We start from the raw sequence: 18,234 nt of genomic DNA, 5'->3' as shown, positions 1-18,234 counted from the left end.
GGCCAGTCTGGAGGTCTTCAGGGTAGCGCAGCCGCTATACCCCACCAAACACCTCATTTGCCCGGCAGCAAAAAATATTATTATTATTATTATTATTATTATTATTGCTGCCTGGTGAATCAGGTGACTGCAGAGTAGTGCAGCAGCAAAAAATGTGTCTTTTCCTACCAGTCTACCTTGCTAAACACCTGACTCACCCTTGGGGGTGCGGCAGCAAAAAAAAGGGGGGGAAGTGTATCTTTTGCTGCTGCGCTGCCAGGCAAATCAGTTGTTTGGCAGGGTAGCACAGCAGCAAGAGACATGTGTCTTTTGCTGCCCCGGCTTTTGCTGCTGCTGAACCTGGCAGACCAGCTGACTGTAACTAGGAAAGTGAAGATGCTAGGCGCTAAGCGTGGCTACTAGACATTTCCATTCAGTCGCAAAATGTAACTGGTGCCTGGCTAATTTTGAACGCTGGAACATGGCAGCTGTAGTGTGTCTGACATAGCACAAAATGGCTGCCACATGTAAAGAAATGGAAAGAGACAGAAACAGAAAAAGATGTGGGCATCCCCCTACCACTGCCAGTCTCGTGCATTTTGGATTTTTGAGGAGATATTTACTGAGCCTTTTGCAGGCATCACAGGAGGTACTAGTGGGCACACCAGTATCCATGGGCACCAGGTTGGCAATCCCTGCTCTAATGTTTTCAATCAATTCATTTTTCTAAGCTCAGCAAATGTAAACTGAGAGACCAGTTGCATGCTCTTGGTAAAATGGTGCTGTATAAATAATAAATACTAATAATGTAAACTGAAATTTCTTAAAAGGATTCAGTGAGTTTCTGTGGTGAAACAAAAATAAAAAATAGATCGAATCCAATCCATGTTAGTCATTACTAACAAGACCCATTGATTTCAATGGGACTTATGTGTGACTACATTAAACTGGATCCATTCCAGTATATTTTTAAAAGAAATGCCCATCAAGACAAGGCACCAGTCATGCAAATTATGTTGAAATGATATAAAATACCTATATTTTTTGAATACTTTTAATTAGCCTGTCCGTCCATCTCCTGATTCTTAGAGTCATTAAAATCTCTTCCTGTCACTCAACATGTCATTTCCAGCCGTTTTCAACAGAAGCAAAAAAGATGTGTGCCAAGTTGACTGCTTGTATGTTAACAGAAAGAATGTATATCCCTAATTCACGCCTTGTAAAAAAAATCTGCTTTCACAATCCGCCTTCATTGTGAAATTGTCACCACGTGAAAAGTCTTTCTCTTGTTAACTCATTTTGTTTTCAAAATCCAGTCAGTACTTACGATTGCACCATATTATGCAAAAAACATTGCACTATTTTGTGCATCTTATTTAGATTATCTCACTTGTTTTGATTCTCTTATGGTGTGGAGTTCCTTGGTGGACAAGTTCTTCATGGTGTTCATGAGGAGGAATAAGTCCCCACCTCCCTTCATTCATTTGGGCATGTGCCCTTCTGTGCATGCTACACTCTCTTGGACTACAGGAGAACAAATTATTTCCTATAGCAATACAGCAGTGTAGCATGGTTTGCCAGTGCACTAGAGCCAAGCAGAACCACATTGCACTGCCTGCCTGCCCACACCGGGGGCTGGCCGACGCAGCCCTTGGATCGCCCAGCCTCACAAATTAGATTGGGACTGGCAGGGTGGCGTGCAAAGGATGCAGCAGCCATGCTTCCTTCGATCCCTGCTTCGCAAAGCAAGGGAGAGGCTGGTATCGAAAGGCGCATGGCTGTTGCGTCCTTCTCATATCGCCCTGCCGGGCAAATCATTCAAATCAGATCCCAGCCTTGCAAAGCAGCACAGGGCTGGCAGGGCAGCGTGAGGGGCCAAATGTGCCGCGCCCCCTTAAAAAATGTGCCCAGGGCCATCACCCTGCTAACCCCCTCCACACTACGCCCCTGAATTAATGTGTTTTTCAACCTTGCTTCCATGCGCAGTATCTTCTGAGGCTGCTGCATTCGTGTTGGCTTGTAAGAACTTGTTGATTTTTAATCACTTGTAAACATACCTTGTGGTGAAGCAATATGTTATGCAGACTGCATTGATCAGGTCTGTAGCTGTATAAATATCTGGGATAACACACATAATGGAATGAATGCACCGAAATAAGAATGACTTAGATTCAGAACAGAATGACTCTGTGAGCTTCCCCCAAGTTTGGAAAAACACAAATAGCTGGGAATTGCAGCATGCTTATACTTGGCAGAAACCATTTAGGGCTTCCCAAAGAAAGGCAAGACCATTGTCAAATTATTTGTTGCAGTGCGGTCCTATCTTCTCTGGGACCTTAACTTCATGGTACTTGCGACCTTGCATGTGACTGGGAAAAGCCGCTTCTGGTGGGCATTAATCAGGTTGTGGCAGAAAAGCAGGTGGTTCCAAGACTTCCTACTCGCATGCTTTTGCCAGCTCCAAGCTATCTCGATTATGGAAAAAGCTGCTGAGCTGTGCAAAACCGTCTAATACAGGGAAAGTCTAATACTTTTCCTTCCAGTACTGTTTACCTGCTCCTGGCTGCCCCCACTGATGGGCATTTCACTGTTGTGATTTTAATGGGTTGTTGGTGCCAAGTTTAAACTTGGATTAAATATTTGCTACCCACGCGTATACCAATGATCTTATCTCGGTTACAGAATTTAAATTGTCGGCTGCGCTTGGGCCAGCCCTGTTTCCGACTCTCTCTGGGAGTAGTCAGGTTTCGTTTGTGTGAAGTAAAGGGGCAAAATCCCAGTGCTTGATGGTGCCCCACTTTTTGGCTAATATCTAAGCCTTAGTCTAATGTCCTAGATGTGAGGTTCCTTTTTAAGACAGCTGCTGTATAGGTTCTGAGTAGTACAGCAAGAATGAACCACATAATACTGGTTCTGCTGGTGCACTGGCTACCAGTTTGTGCCCAATTCAAGGGATTAACTTTGGTTTATAAAGCTTTTAATGACTTAAGAGCCAAATATCTGAAGGAGTGCCTTCCTTGGTACTGTATTTGCAGACCTGTGCCTGAGGGCTCAATCCAGCTAATCCATCTTGCTAGTAGAAGTACGCACAAGGACTTCCACAGCGACACTTCCTCCTTGACCACCAGATTGGCTTGGGTGGGTTGCGATAGCCCCCAGAATAGCGCACTGGGACAGAGAGGGGGAGATCTATCAGGCAAGCAAAAATGATATTCCTAGTGCTGCGTTGAATTCCTCCCTTAGGATTGACTGAGGAGGTCTTTCTCATGGTTCTGCCAACGAGTGTGGCAGTTAAGAGGGAGCATAATGCAGAGCTTTCTCTGTGAGGGTGCCCCATTTTCCTGGAACTTTCCCCCCGTCAGTGGTGCATTGGTTGTCTACCACGTTAAGCTCCTTTGCATGTTTAATCGCTTTTTTATGCTTGTGTGTGGAGGAGCTGCTGCTGAATTACTGATTAGGTTCCATTGACTGTAATTACGTTGTATATCCATGTGTTTATAATGTTAATTTTATATTGATTTGTACAGAAACACACACATCCAGGGAGCCTTTACGATGAAGGGCAGTTTAAAAGTTCAAAAATAATTAATAGTAATGGTTCCTAATAAAACTGAAGGGTGCACAGTATGAGTAATTTGGCTTCTGCATGTAAGCAGACATGGCAAGTTATCTGTATGTATTATGTTTATATGCAATGACACTGAATATGGTGTTTGCAGAAACAGTGAATACAGCAGATAGAATTGCCTAACCATTAGCAAGACGAGGCAGAAGCGGTTTGCCAGTTCTTTTGATTTGTGGGCCTTCTACTATAAGAGGTGGAGTATATATACACATTTCAAATCAAGATTTCTTGCATAGTAAAAATATTGCCTTACAGTATATTGGTCCAGTTCACACATAACGTTAAGCGAGTTTAATAATAATAATAATAATAATAATAATAATAATAATAATAATATTTTTTTATTTATACCCCGCCCTCCCCAGCCAAGGCCGGGCTCAGAGCGGCTTACAAGCAATAATAAAAACAAGATGAATGATTACAACTTAAAAACAAAAATAAAATACAACATTAAAATAATGGAACATTAAAATATTAAAATGTAGCCTCATTGCAGGAGGAGAAGGAAAAGAAAAAAGAGAGGGAGGGACGGAATCAAATTGGCTCCAAGCCAAAGGCCAGGTGGAACAACTCTGTCTTACAGGCCCTGCGAAAAGAAATCAGATCCTGCAGGGCCCTGGTCTCATGAGGCAGAGCGTTCCACCAGGCCGGAGCCAGAGTTGAAAAGGCCCTGGCTCTGGTTGAAGCCAATCTAACTTCCTTAGGGCCTGGGACCACTAGGGTGTTGTTATTTATGGACCTTGAGGCTCTCCGTGGGGCATACCAGGAGAGGCAGTCCCGTAGGTACGAGGGTCCTAGGCCGTGAAGGGCTTTAAAGGTCAAAAGCAGCACCTTAAATCTGACCCTGTACTCCACCGGGAGGCAGTGCAGCTTGAAAAGCACTGGGTGAATATGCTCCCATGGCAAAGACCCCGTAAGGAGCCTCGCTGCAGCATTCTGTACCCACTGGAGTTTCTGGGACAGCTTCAAGGGCAGCCCCGCGTAGAGCGAATTACAGTAGTCAAGCCTGGAGATAACCGTCGCATGGATCACTGTGGCCAGGTCGGGGTGGGAAAGGTAAGGGACCAACTGTTTGATGCGGCGAAGGTGGTAAAATGTCGCCTTGGCTGTTGCTGTAACTTGCTCCTCCATTGAAAGGGAGGCGTCAAGGATTACACCCAAACTCTTAACGGAAGGCAATGGCACTAATTGGGCCCCCGCAAAAGAAGGGAATTGGTCCCTCATCCCCATGCCATCCCGACCTAGCCATAGGACCTCTGTCTTCGAAGGATTTAGTTTCAATCGGCTCCCACAAAACCATCCAGCCACAGCTTCAAAGCATCTGGTCAGTGTGTTCGGGGCCGAGTCGGTGTGGCCATCCATCAGCAGATAGAGCTGAGTGTCATCAGCATATTGGTGACAGCCCAGCCCAAAGCTCCGGATAATCTGGGCAAGGGGGCGTATAAAGATGTTAAAAAGCATCGGGGAGAGAATTGCGCCCTGCGGCACTCCACACACCAAGGAGTGGCGCAACGACATTTCCCTCCCTAGTGCCACCCTCTGTCCCCGACCAGAGATAAAAGAGCACAACCAGTTACGGGCTATGCCCTGTATCCCCACGTCTGCGAGGCGGTGGTCCAGAAGATCATGATCGACCATGTCAAAGGCTGCTGACAAATCTAAAAGGATCAGCAGTCCTGACCCGCCTCGATCCAGTTGTCTACGGATATCATCTGTTAGGGCAACCAGAGCCGTCTCCGTCCCAAAACCAGGACGGAAACCGGACTGAAATGGATCTAATGCCGATGTTTCCTCCAGAAACCTACCAAGCTGTTCAGCAACCGCTCTCTCAATTACCTTACCCAGGTATGGAAGATTTGAAACTGGGTGGTAATTGGATAGGTCTAAGGGATCTAATGAAGTTTTCTTTAAGAGTGGACACACCACTGCTTCCTTCAGTTCCCCTGGGAATGTCCCCGTGTCAAGGGACAAATTGATGTTATCATACAATATGATAACAATTCAGTGTTAGAAACTGATATATGAAAGCTAGGAGCTAAATGGCACCTTAAACCTAGGTTATGGGCACAACAATGGAATGTCTAGGCACACTTTTTTATAACAAGAATACAAAACTGAAAATGAATGAACTGCAGCTAAAATCTTATGTTCATTTTTCACATGTGCCTAGAATAATGGGAATTTCAAATGCTGTCACAATTGTCCAAAATCTAGCCAATTTTTCTCTATTACCTATCTCTATCCAAAGCTTAACATTTTTTTTCCTTTTTAGCAAGTTTTTTAAAATTCTACATTTTGTGATTAGTTGTTCTTGAGATGCCAGTAGAATCACTTTTTCTACCAAAGTGGCAACTGTTTAGGATCTTGTCAGCCTTTGTCGCCAGTAATTTTGGCTTCCCTTAAATGCACATATGTTTTTGTGTTCTTTCACATAACATCATTTTCTCTACTCTCTTTAAAATCTTTAGTCACAAAGCAGTAATCAGGGAATCTGAACAAAAAGTCAGTTTTATGTACATGCTGCTTTTTTCCCTACTAATAGTATTTTATTCTGATTGACAGTGTTGGTCAGTAAATAAAAGATTTTGCCAACTTTGAACTCGAAAGTGCAGTGTGTCAATATGGAAGCTGGACTCCATAAGGCAAACAGTGTTGCTGCAATACATACAGGTCTTTAGACATACAAAATAATTGCAACTGAGCAAAGACTTGGCTCTCCAAATCGTAACAGAATGTTGCATATATTTTAATTAAAGCTTTCAGTGATAAAACTAAGCACATTCTGATATCTCTCTCATTAGAATCAACAGGACTGAAGCACTTCTAATGTGGTTGGACCATTCCCCTATTTTGTAAAAGGCAGTTGAAAGTGAATCCATGCTGTCATGTGATGCACTTACTAAATGATCCCAGGAAACCCGTCTAGATACGTATCCTGTCTTGCAGTTTTAATGTGGCAGTAGATAACTCTTACCATGGGCAGGAATGTAGATAACAACACTGAGAGTAAGAAACAGGAAATGATTAGGACATTGAGTTCTTATCCCCTGAATAAGGGGTAATATTTTGATCTAAGTTTGCATGGCCACAAAACCTATTTTGATATACACAATGTTCTCATCTTTTATTTGCATCTTTTGGCAGCCCCACCATATCAACATGCTTGCTTCACCTGTTAATTCTCAATAGAGGCCTACGCCTTGGCAGCAAAATATCACCTTGTAGCATCTCAACTGGTCAAGTGACGTAACGGCACTCATGGAAGAGTGCTACTAGTTCATCTGTTTTGGAATCCTGTTTCCAGCAGTGGCTCCAACCGCATGAGATTTCCAGCCAAATGTCTCCAGGATGCTCACAAGCAGAGCATGAAGACAAGGGACCTCCCTTGTTTTGATCCTTGGCAGCTAGTATCCAGAGGTGCTGTGCTTCTGAACATGGGCGCCCCTTTAGATTAATCAGTGACTAGTTTCTACGATCGCTATGCTCCATGAACTTGTATTATCCCCTTTCGAAGTCATCCAAGACAAAGGCGATCTTCACAACTTTCAGAATTCACTCTAATTATGCCTCATGGGAGGTACTCTCTTCTGTTAGTCCTAAATCAACTGCCATTTTCACTGTGCAACCCTGAGGTCTGGTATTGAGGAGGAAACAATTCTCTAGGCTGCTCAAGCACTTCCTCAAAGGGAAATTCCTATGGGAACTCCTCTGGAACTCCCTGCCCTGAGTGATCTGGTGCCTGTTAAAGGTTCATCTGCTTTGTCAGACATTTGCCAGTCGTATTTTCTGTGGCCTGCTTTTAGAAGTTCTTATTACATTACTTCTGACCTTCTTTTTTATAATGTTAGTTGCCTTGGGCATTATTAATGGAAAAGCAGGATACATATTTATGTACTAAAATACAAATAAATTAAGGGACTCCAACCCTTTGAGTTTTGTTGCCCTTCTCTGAACTTACACTGCAGATGAGGCAAGCAGAACTGTATACAGATTTCAAACGCAATGTACACCATAAACACATATTGGCCGTCTTTTTTTCATTTTCTCCCCTAATAATCCCTAACATGGAATTGTCCTTTCGTTTTTGCTGTGTGCCAAGTTGATTGTTTCTGTTCTGGGTTTTCACCATCCCAAATAAATCAGTGTCAACCACAACCTAGGCCACATCATTGTTCATATAAACCTCCCAATAGGAAACGTCGTATGCTGGTTTTCAACTTTCAATACTAATTTAATATAGGACCAATAGCTATTACTGACAATTATTTTGAAGTAAAGGAGGAAAGCTTGAAATGATTGTTAGTCATGGCAACTTACTCCTTTGTGTGAGTCTAGATTAAAACAATGTCATGCACATCGGTGGTGCTATAAAAATGATCTGCAGTATGTGCCCTGACTATATTATCTTCCTAATTTTGGTGGCTATGTGGCCTTCCTAATGTCTACAATGTCTATAGTCCATCACTATTGACCATTCTGGCTGGGGTAGATGGGAACTAGGCATAGGACATTTGGAGAGGCCACAGATTCCCCACCTATCTTCTAACCTATAATGGTTATGTTCCCGGGCGTGGGCTGAGGGTGAGCTGTGGATTTCTACTCCCAGGTGGTAGTTGGGGAACAGTGAAAGTAGAAACAAAAGTGCAATTAATAGACTGGGATCCAGAACTTCCGGGTACTGTCTCACATATGCCATTGTTGTGAAACAACACTGTCTTCATTCAAATCCGTCTTTTCCGATGTATCAGAGCGGAAATATAATTATTTGTTTTAGTAGGATCCAAAGTATTGTGCTTCAAGTTACACTTGCCAAAATGCCCTATTCATATGAGGGGTCCAGTAGCATTGACTTCTTTGCAGCTAGTCACCCAAGTGAGGATTTTCTGCAGACATTTTGCTGAAGTCAAAACTCTCGGGTGCTTTGATTGTTAAGGAATGTTGCTAATATTTTAGATAAGAATGTTAGAAGAGCCCTGCAAAATCGGACCAAAAACCAGTGTAGTCTTGCATCCCGTCCTTCCAATACCAATCCTAGGGGGATTTCACTTCATCCTTCCACTGGGAGAACTGCCTGTTGTTTCTTCTTTCTGTTTCCTGTTCTTTAAACTTAAGTTATTACTCCATAAGTCCTGTTGTCTTATCTCATGGCTGATAAGCTGGTTCAGGATTCTTTGTTGCAGGATTTTATTGTAAGTGTCTGAAGTACACCGTGCCAGCTGAATTCCTCCAATCCATATGCTTCTTGACACTTTGTAAAAGGCTAGTTTTGGGGCCATGGGAGTTATCTAAGGCACTTGGTTCATTTTAGCAGATGCTTGAGGCACAATTGAACTAATTTCTTGCTTTTTTTCCTCATTTGCAGAGCTGGAAAGTCTTGCGAATTGTTACCTAGATCTCAGGGCAAAGGCTGCCAGAGGTGGAAGAGGTGGATTGGTTCCTGGTCATGCCCGGTGGAAGGAGGGGACCCAGTCGGCAGCAGCTAAGCCGTTCAGCTTTGCCTTCTCTCCAGACGTTGGTTGGTGGGAACTGTGGCAACGGCACTAGTCTAAGAAACAGGTTAAGTCAAAACATAATATTGTGGGCTTAATTGTAGGAGACAGAACTTTTGTTATTACTTGTCATCATCAGGTCACACTTGGGTTCACAAGAATCTTGTTTCTTTACACTTCTTGTTGCCCTAAATTTGACAGTGTGTGTTTGCCTGACTCTGTGTTTGGCTCATTTTATATCTCATACTCCGGTTGGGCAATGGAGATTCAGGTGGGTTGCCACCTCAGGCGTTTGTGTGACCTGAAAGCCTTTACATACGCCTTCCCCTCAGGTGGCCCATCAGTTCCAGTTCATAAGGTACATGAAAAGAAAGCAATAGTTCTTATATCAAGGTTACACATACAAGTGTTTTCATCCAAGCATCTTTAAGTGTCACAAAAAAACCAGTTGTTTTTTGTTCTTCTGAGCATTCAAAGAGTTGGCGCTCAGATTTGGATATTCACTGGGTCATGGGGTGTCTTTTCCAGCTAGTTGGATTTTAATTTCCAGTTGTTCCTTCAAATTGTGGCCTTGACTTGAGCATTGCTTATTAATAAACATTGCATATCATAGAAGTTTTGAAGGTTGAGAAAGCTAAGATAAGGAAGCCAGAGGATTGGAATGCACTGCTAGGCATCTAATGTCAGGGGGTTGCTTGGTTACATTATCTTATTCTTGGTACAACAGACAAAGCTGGAACAGGATTAGGCTGGGGAAAATCTGGTATCTCTGCTTGGTGGTCTGAGCTCCATTTTTTCTGGCATTGGCTTCTGCAGAAGTGGCGAAACAAGGGGTGTCCGTGGAAGGACACAGGACATATGTGACATGTGTGTTTCCATCCCACCATACTAGGCTAAAAAGTGTCAAATTCTTGACAAAGGCATGCATCGCGCTTGCCTGTGGTCAGGTGCTACTTGTCATTCATGTCACAGCCCATACAGTGGTGCCCCGCAAGACGAATGCCTCGCAAGACGAAAAACCCGCTAGACGAAAGGGTTTTCCGTTTTTGAGTTGCTTCGCAAGACGATTTTCCCTATGGGCTTGCTTTGCAAGACAAAAACGTCTTGCGAGTCTTGCGATTTTTTTTCGTTTTCCCCTCCTTTTTCTAAGCCGCTAATAGCCTTTTAGCCGCTAAGCCGCTAAGCCTTTAATAGCCGCTAAGCTGCTAATGGCGCTAAGCCGCTAATAGGGTTGCTTCGCAAGACGAAAAAACCGCTAGACGAAGAGACTCGCGGAACGGATTATTTTCGTCTTGCGAGGCACCACTGTACTACCAGAGGCTGTGTGGCGAGAGAGAGAAATAACTTGTTCTGAATCACTGAGAGTGCTGTGTGCAGTACTTTGCTTTTTTGTGTTAAGGACTGTTCAGTGTAGTACAGTGGTTAAGCTGCATATCAAGAAGTGCCCAGTTCGGACCTTTCTTCTGTGATTTTCTTATTAGTTGACCTTAGACAAATATGCCCCATATCTGCAATATGGGGATGAACATATTGACCTATGTTAAAGAATTGTAAGGATCTCTTGAGGTAGTTAACATTGAACAATTTAAACCTGGTGTGGGAAACTGGATCCGGCCAGCACACCAGATCCTTTCTTTCCCCATCCCCCCTAGTGTTAGCTTTGCCAGGAGTGAGCAAACCTTTCAGGACTTTGGAACCGCTGGAGATCATGGTGGCACTTGCATCACTGAAGGTCAGTTGATTGACGGTGCTTGCAAAGTGCACTGTATTTGCAAGCAGCAATAACCAAGGTAGCATTTTGCAGGCGGCAACAATAGCTTGATTTGCCTGTTCTTGCAAAGGAAAGGTAGACCCTACAGGAGCCATGGCTAGAGCATGTGGGTGTCGCTTGGCCAAAATTGCAGGCAGAGGTTTCCCCCAGCACTGATTTAAATACTCTGAATGCTAAGCATTTAACCCACAATAGGGTGAGATATCCCAGGAACACTGGCAAGAGTTAGTGACGTGTTGTTTCTCTCTTTTTCAGGAATGGTAGTGCTATCAGCCTCTCTGCTCCTCCAATTACAGCCTTGATCACCCCTGAGCCTGTGCGACACTGCCGAATCCCTGAGCTGCCTGTAGACGGGAACCTTCTGTTTGAGTTCTTCTTTTTCATCTACCTGCTGGTGGCCCTCTTTATTCAGTATATTAATATCTATAAGACCGTGTGGTGGTACCCATACAACCACCCTGCCTCCTGTACATCACTGGTGAGTCCACGTTGCTGGCCACATGCCCTTCTTGCGGTTTGCTTAGGGAATTTTAATCATGGTGTCTCTGTAGCTCAGCTGACATCACCAAGTCTGCCATCCTTTCTTTTTCCCAGACATTATGAAATGCACCCCTTTTCTCCCTCAAAGGCAGCCTTTGGGTTACGACTTCTCAAGGCAGCTCTACACTTGGGGGAGTGGGAAGGAAGGGCATTTTGGAGGTTTTGGCCCTGGGGTTCCTGCCCTGGGGTGTACTGTCTCTCAACATTCCTTAAACTAGCTGCCTTCCTCCCTTAAGGGGAGCAATGAATCTTCTGGACTTGCCTGTGAATTCCTGCTTTTATCAAGGGAACGAGGGCAGCCAGGTCTTCCCTCTACGTGCTCTCTTTATTGGGTTACTATCTGTTGGGCTAATGGAGTTCTAAAAGGTTCCCACTCTGCCCCTCCCTCCTTGCTTTGTGACTCATCCTGATCTGGTCATTTTCCCACTTACAGCCCCTTCCCCCACCTCCTGTTTTCCTTCAAGGGAGTGAGGCTGTTGCCAGTGCAGTTTTGTGTGTTTGGTCATTTTTCTCTTCACTTAATGTTTGAGAGAGAGAGAGAGAGAGAGAGAGAGAGAGAGAGAGAGAGAGAGCGTGTCACTGTAGTGTCTGGAGATTGATGGGAGAGTCCCTTCCTCCAGATTCCAAAGGCTGGCTTCACAACCCCAGAAAAGTGGGGCCTTTCCCCCTATGCTTACTGCCTTCCTTCCCTCAAAAAAACCCCCAGAAATTCACAGGTAACTACAGAATGTCTGCTCCTAGGTTTTCCTTTCTAAGTGGCAGTTGTAAATACGGTAGCCTTCCCAAGCTGCTTCTATGTGCTTAATCTGTCCCCTTCTCTTCCCTCTTTATCTGGCAGACTTGGAATGGTTCACAGTGTGTCCTGGTTCTCCCTTATAGGAATTTCCATGCTTCTGCTATGTCATCTCAGCAGCTCCTGCCTTTCTGGCCTCTCCTTCACCCTGGTGAATACGCTGTTCTTTTCTCCTTTAGAACTTTCACCTCATTGATTACCATCTGGCAGCATTTATCACAGTGATGCTGGCGCGGAGGCTGGTATGGGCCCTCATCTCTGAGGTAATGTTGTCACAGTTAACTCTCCCAAAGAAATTGGAGGTTTAGAATGAGCTCAGTATGATGCTTGTCTTTTTATTTGCCACACATGAAAACCTACATCATGGGTAGGCAAACTAAGGTCCAGGGGCTGGATGCGGCCCAATTGCCTTCTAAATCCGGCCTGCGGACGGTCCAGGAATCAGCATGTTTTTACATGAGTAGAATGTGTCCTTTTATTTAAAATGCATCTTTGGGTTATTTGTGGGGCATAGGAATTCGTTCGTTTTTTTTTTTTCAAAATATAGTCTGGCCCCACAAGGTTTAAGGGACAGTGGACCAGCCCCCTGCTGAAAAAGTTTGCTGACCCCTGGCCAACATGTTCACTCACCTTGGTGAAGTGCTGCCATTTATTGATGTTAACAGCTGCCACGTCAGGTGAAAAGAAAAGGAACTGAGGGAGGATTTGTTGGGAATGATTTGCCCTAGTGGTAGAGTCATTGAAGTTCCAATAGGAACCTATTGCAATCCATCAGGCATAGATTAAGTGAACAGCACTTCGTTTCAAGCAAGATTGACAGTGTCAGTAGAGGTTGCATCTTAAAAGTATTAACCAAGGGAGAAATTGCGAGATTAACAGATGAGCAAACAGGGTGGGATTCATTGGTGAGATATCTCTCGAGTGCCAGTTTGAAAGTCAATTGTTCATAGGTCTTTTTTAAATGTGCATGACATTCCAAGTCCAAGCTTCTGATGACTTTATATAAGATTTTTGGGTTGAACAGAGTTTGGACTGTTATTGATTGGGCATAAAATAGTGGTTCCTAGACCTCTGATACTGCATTTTCTGTTTCCAAAACTTACTTTGCTACAAGGATCTCAGATAGCTCTAGATGCTGCATGTGCAGCAACCTCTAAGGCCTCTGGAAAGTATGAGAAAGGTTAAGAAACAAAAACACAACAAAACTAAAACAATGCAAAATAGACACTTAGGGCAAAGACACATTTGTCCAGCTTGGAAACCCTGTGTTGGAACAAAAATGTCTTCAGTTGTTTTGAGAAAGTGCAGATACAGTGATACCTCAGTTTTTGAACATCTCCGTTGACAAACATTTTGGTTTTCGAACGCCATAAACCTGGAAGTAAATGTTTCAGTTTTCAAACACGCCTCGGAAGTCAAACATGCCACACGGCTTCCGCGGAGTGCAAGATCCTAAAACCTAGCTGTCGGCTATTGAGTTTTCTGTTTTCGAATGTTTCAGAACTCGAACGGTCTTCCAGAATGGATTACGTTTGAAAACCGAGGTACCACTGTAGTGTGTATCTTTCCACAGAACAGGAGCAGCCACCCTGAAAGCCCTATTATGTATTACTGTGGAGCAGGCTTCTGAGATCTTTAGAGCTTGCAGACCTGAGGGATCTACTAGGTAAATAAGGGATAAGGCAGTCTCTAAAGTAATCTGGTCCTGAGCTTTATAGGACCTTATGTTAGTACCAACACCTTGAATTTGGGTCCCAATGTCCCAGGACATGGAAATAACTCTTTCCATGATTCCTCTGATCTTGAATGCCGCTGCACGTGTTCATGACACCAACTTGAGCAGGGATAGCCAGCTTGATGCTGTTGTGCAACTCCCATCATCCCTGACCATTGGAGTCAATGGTCCATTTGGAGAGTAGAACGTTCGCTATCCCTGATCTAGAGCCTTGTTACCATAGACGTTTGGAAAAGGGAAGTGGTTGGCTCACTTGATCTGCGTTTGGTTAGCCCCACACTTTGGAGATGGTTGGGTCTGGTCTTAGATGGATCCCCAAGCATGGTCCTCAGAAATCCAGTGTTTGACACATGCACACACCCATTCAAAACAGGCATAGCCAGCCTTGTGTCCTCCAGATATTTTGAGCTCCCATCATCCCCCAGCATGGCTAATGGTCAGATATAACAGGAGCTGTAGTCCACTGCATCAACCAAATTGGCTGATTAAACAAACAATGAGAAAACAAGGTTTATTATTTACTGAAGGCACTATAGTGGGGTAGCACTCACCCCTTGTGGTAGATTTTGTTTTGATTGGTTCTGTATCTTAACAGTACAGTTGTACCTTGGTTTCCGAACAGCTTAGTTCTCGAATGTTTTGCTCCCAAACACCGCAAACCCAGAAGTGACTGTTCCAGTCTGCGAACTATTTTTGGAAGGTGAACATCTGGGGCTTCAGCGACTTCCAATTGGCTGCAGGAGCTTCCTGCAGCCAATCGGAAACCACACTTTGGTTTCTGAACATTTTGGAAGTCTGAATGGACTTCCAGAACGGATTCTGTTCAACTTCCAAGGTACGACTGTAATGCCATTTTCCCCCTGTCTCGCTACTGTCAGAGAGAACACTAAGCTAATATTTTACCCTCACAAACACCTGCAGTATTAAGGAGGATATAATTACTTGCTTTCTGTACTCTCCCCCAAAAAACTACATTTTAAGCATTCATTACTATTTTGTTAAGTCTAGCAAAGAAATAAAATAAAAATAAAAATGGTTTCCTTTTGGCTTTGAGAGCCATGCTATACCGTGTGGGGATGGTAGATCAGGCTGTTTCTTGGAATGTATTGTGGCATATAGGAAGAGAAAATGTAGGGCTGATGGTTCTTGGTGTTTGAATTTGCAGGCCTCTCAGGTGGGAACTACATCAGTGATTCACTACACGGCACTGATTTTGGCACGCCTGGTGCTGCTCACTATGTGTGGATGGGTGCTCTGCTGGACACTAGTTAACCTTTTCCGTAGCCATTCTGTTCTGAATCTCCTCTTTCTTGGCTACCCGTGAGTATCATTCTCTTGTATCCTGAATGTAATAAATAGGAAAGGGTCCAAAAGTACAAGACATGACAAAGAGAAGCCCTGTTGATCCACACAAGATTGGCAGAGAATCGACAGGGTTAAAAGCCGCCAGTTGAATAGGTCTTTCAGGGGAAATGGGTAGGAGGAAAATGATGCCTCTCTCAACATCTTTTCCCTGCTAGAATCATTATAAAGGTCAAGAGACATCTGGTCCATCGACTTAATGCAATATATGAGCCAATGAGGAAGAGTAGATTTTAAAGGTGGGTAGGAAAGGGGAGAAGAATGGCAGCAATTGAAGAGATAGTGCCAACACAATGATTGTGCTCCTTTACCTATGGCCTCACTGCTTAGCCCTGGGAGTTGAGGCATGCCACAAAAGTAGCACATGAGCGAATAACCTGGGTGCAGGAAATGCAAGCCTCTTGCTCAGAAAGCTTCTTTCAGATGTTCATGGTTGGAATGTCTAATATACCACAGGCTGTAATCTCACCCTCGCCTTTCCCTTCCCTGCAGGTTTGGTGTCTATGTCCCACTGTGCTGCTTCCACCAAGACAGCAGAACACAGCCTCTTCCCACAGACTGTGACTATTTGGTGCAGGACCAGCTGGTAGATTCTGGTGCCACGGGGGTTGGCAGCCTCGTCAAGCCCAAAGACTTCCTCTCTCTCCTGAGAGAGTCCCTGAAAGAACAGTTCAACAACCCCGTGCCCATCCCCACACACAGCTGCCCCTTGTCTCCAGACCTCATTCGCAACGAGGTGGAATGCCTGAAAGCAGACTTCAACCGCAGAATCAAGGAGGTTCTATTCAACTCCCTCTTCAGTGCCTATTATGTGGCATTCCTGCCACTGTGCTTTGTGAAGGTAGCTGTTGCCCTGCTCCTTCATTGCTATTGCTGCTGCTGCTGCCACCACCTTCTAAATCTTGTCTGTGGATTGTTAACACAGTGGGTTTCTGGTTAAATTTCCCTTTCTCTGTCTCCCCTCTGGCAGCCTGGATGGCAGAATGTGGCTTGATTCTGGAGAATCACTCCCAATCGGCAGATAGCTGTTGCCATACATGTAGTGCCGCTGTGGTTCGTCCACTCATTTTTCATCGCATCTATTAGCCCCGTCCTCATTCCCAGACAACTGTAACAAGTATACAGTGGTACCTTGGTTCTCGAACTTAATCCCAAAACCGTTCGAAAACAAGGTAAGGTGCTGCTTCTGAATGGCTGCTGGAGCTTCCTGCACTCAAGCAGAAGCCGTGCCGGACGTTCAGCTTCCAAAAAAACGTTTGCAAACCAGAACACTTACTTCAGGGTTTGTGGCATTCAGGAGCCAATTTGTTCGGGACCCAAGCCATTTGAGTACCAAGGTACCACTGTATTTTGGTACTGTTAGCAGGCATTTGATGCCCAGCTCACTTCATGATTTGGCAGTGCCTTCGGTGTTCATACTACTACTACTACTACTAGTAATAATAATAATAAAATTTTATTTATATTCTGCCCTCCCCAGCTGAAGCCAGGCTCAGAGTGGCTAACAACAATAAAAGTAGCACAGCGTTCTAAAATCAATTCAAAATCAAATGCTAACCATTGGGCTAGAGTTCTGTGAGGATTACCAAAGGAGGGGGTCAGACTGTGCCTTGGCCAAAGGTCTGGTGGAACAGCTCTGTCTTGCAGGCCCTGCAGAAAGATGTCAAGTCCCACAGGGCCCTAGTCTCTTGTGACAGAGCGTTCCACCAGATCGGGGCCACAGCCGAAAAAGCCCTGGCTCTGGTTCAGGCCAGCCTAACCTCCCTGTGGCCCAGGACCTCCAAGATGTTTTTGTTTGAAGACCGTAAGGTCCTCCGTGGAGAGGCGATCCCGTAGGTATGAGGGTCCTAGGCCGCATAGGGCTTTAAAGGTTAAAACCAGCACCTTAAACCTGATCCTGTACTCCACCGGGAGCCATTGCAGGATTTGAATTAATATGGTTAGAGAATAGGGGCAGCTGTGATATCCAGGCTGATTTACCAGAGACCTCAGAAAGCTGTCCAGATAGATCACTGGTGCTCTTATCAGACTGGTGTCTAATGGGCAGATTTGGACCTTCCACACCCAATCCAGTTTCTCTCTGTACCCAAGAAGCGTTCTCGGGCTTGTTTTACTTCCATGCCAGTGACCATGGATGTGCACATATTCCATAGTGGCATATACATTGGCTGTGCAAAAATTTCATGTAATGTATGCCAAGGAGAAAGGAGGATCTCAAGGAGTCCTTTGCTGGCCTTGCAGTTCCTAGTTAGCTACTTAAATCTATGGCTGTGGGGCACCGCCTTCCCACTCTTTAGATCTCTGGGGCGTTGGCATTAACACCCTCTTTGGTTTCTTGCAGAGCACACAGTACTATGACATGCGCTGGTCCTGTGAACACCTCATCATGGTGTGGATCAACGCCTTTGTCATGCTCACCACCCAGCTGCTTCCTCCCAAGTATTGTGACTTGCTACACAGATCAGCTGCCCACCTGGGCAAGTGGCAGAAGCTGGAACATGGTTCATACAGCAATGCCCCCCAGCACATGTGAGTGTGACCTCAAAGCATTTGTTGACAGGGGTCAAGGGAAAGTAAATAGGGCAGCTGAAGGTATCCTAATTTTGTACCTTTCTTTGGTTGGACCCAAGACTACATTGTCTGTGTCAGTATTCTTCAATGATTTTGTTGTGCGCCATACTTGCAGTTCCTGTTATTGAGATCTGTTTTTGATAGGCTTACCTGAGACTCTTTGCATAATTTATTGTGGTAACTGGCAGGGTGGGCGTTTTGTTTTGTTTTTTGTCTTCTCATCCAGTGAGAATTGTAGGAAGAGGGCGCAGAGAACTAGTGTAACATCATTCTTCCTAGCTTAAATCACTTAACAGACAAATCACAAGTTTTCAAATCATCATTTCGTCTCATTTGAATTTAGGTGATCTAGTGCCTGCCCTTTAGGCA

General features: G+C 44.5%; 1 protein-coding gene across 2 annotated transcripts in view; it reads left to right on the top strand.

Annotated features, from left to right (window-relative positions):
• TMEM39A (transmembrane protein 39A) overlaps positions 1 to 18,234 on the top strand; it is a 28,044-nt gene that overhangs the window by 7,147 nt on the left and 2,663 nt on the right. For both annotated transcript variants that reach the window (XM_053370718.1, XM_053370719.1), the window contains exons 2-7: positions 8,967 to 9,160; positions 11,120 to 11,342; positions 12,377 to 12,460; positions 15,098 to 15,252; positions 15,787 to 16,135; positions 17,636 to 17,823. In XM_053370718.1, coding sequence (XP_053226693.1) covers positions 9,048 to 9,160; positions 11,120 to 11,342; positions 12,377 to 12,460; positions 15,098 to 15,252; positions 15,787 to 16,135; positions 17,636 to 17,823 — 1,112 coding nt within the window. In that variant the 5' untranslated portion in view covers positions 8,967 to 9,047. The remainder of the gene's footprint in view (positions 1 to 8,966; positions 9,161 to 11,119; positions 11,343 to 12,376; positions 12,461 to 15,097; positions 15,253 to 15,786; positions 16,136 to 17,635; positions 17,824 to 18,234) is intronic.

This window comes from Podarcis raffonei, chromosome 17 (assembly GCF_027172205.1).
Source record: "Podarcis raffonei isolate rPodRaf1 chromosome 17, rPodRaf1.pri, whole genome shotgun sequence".
NCBI classification, from domain to species: domain Eukaryota; kingdom Metazoa; phylum Chordata; class Lepidosauria; order Squamata; family Lacertidae; genus Podarcis; species Podarcis raffonei.
Note: the sequence above shows the minus strand (reverse complement) of the source record. Positions and strands in the feature narration are given on the sequence as shown.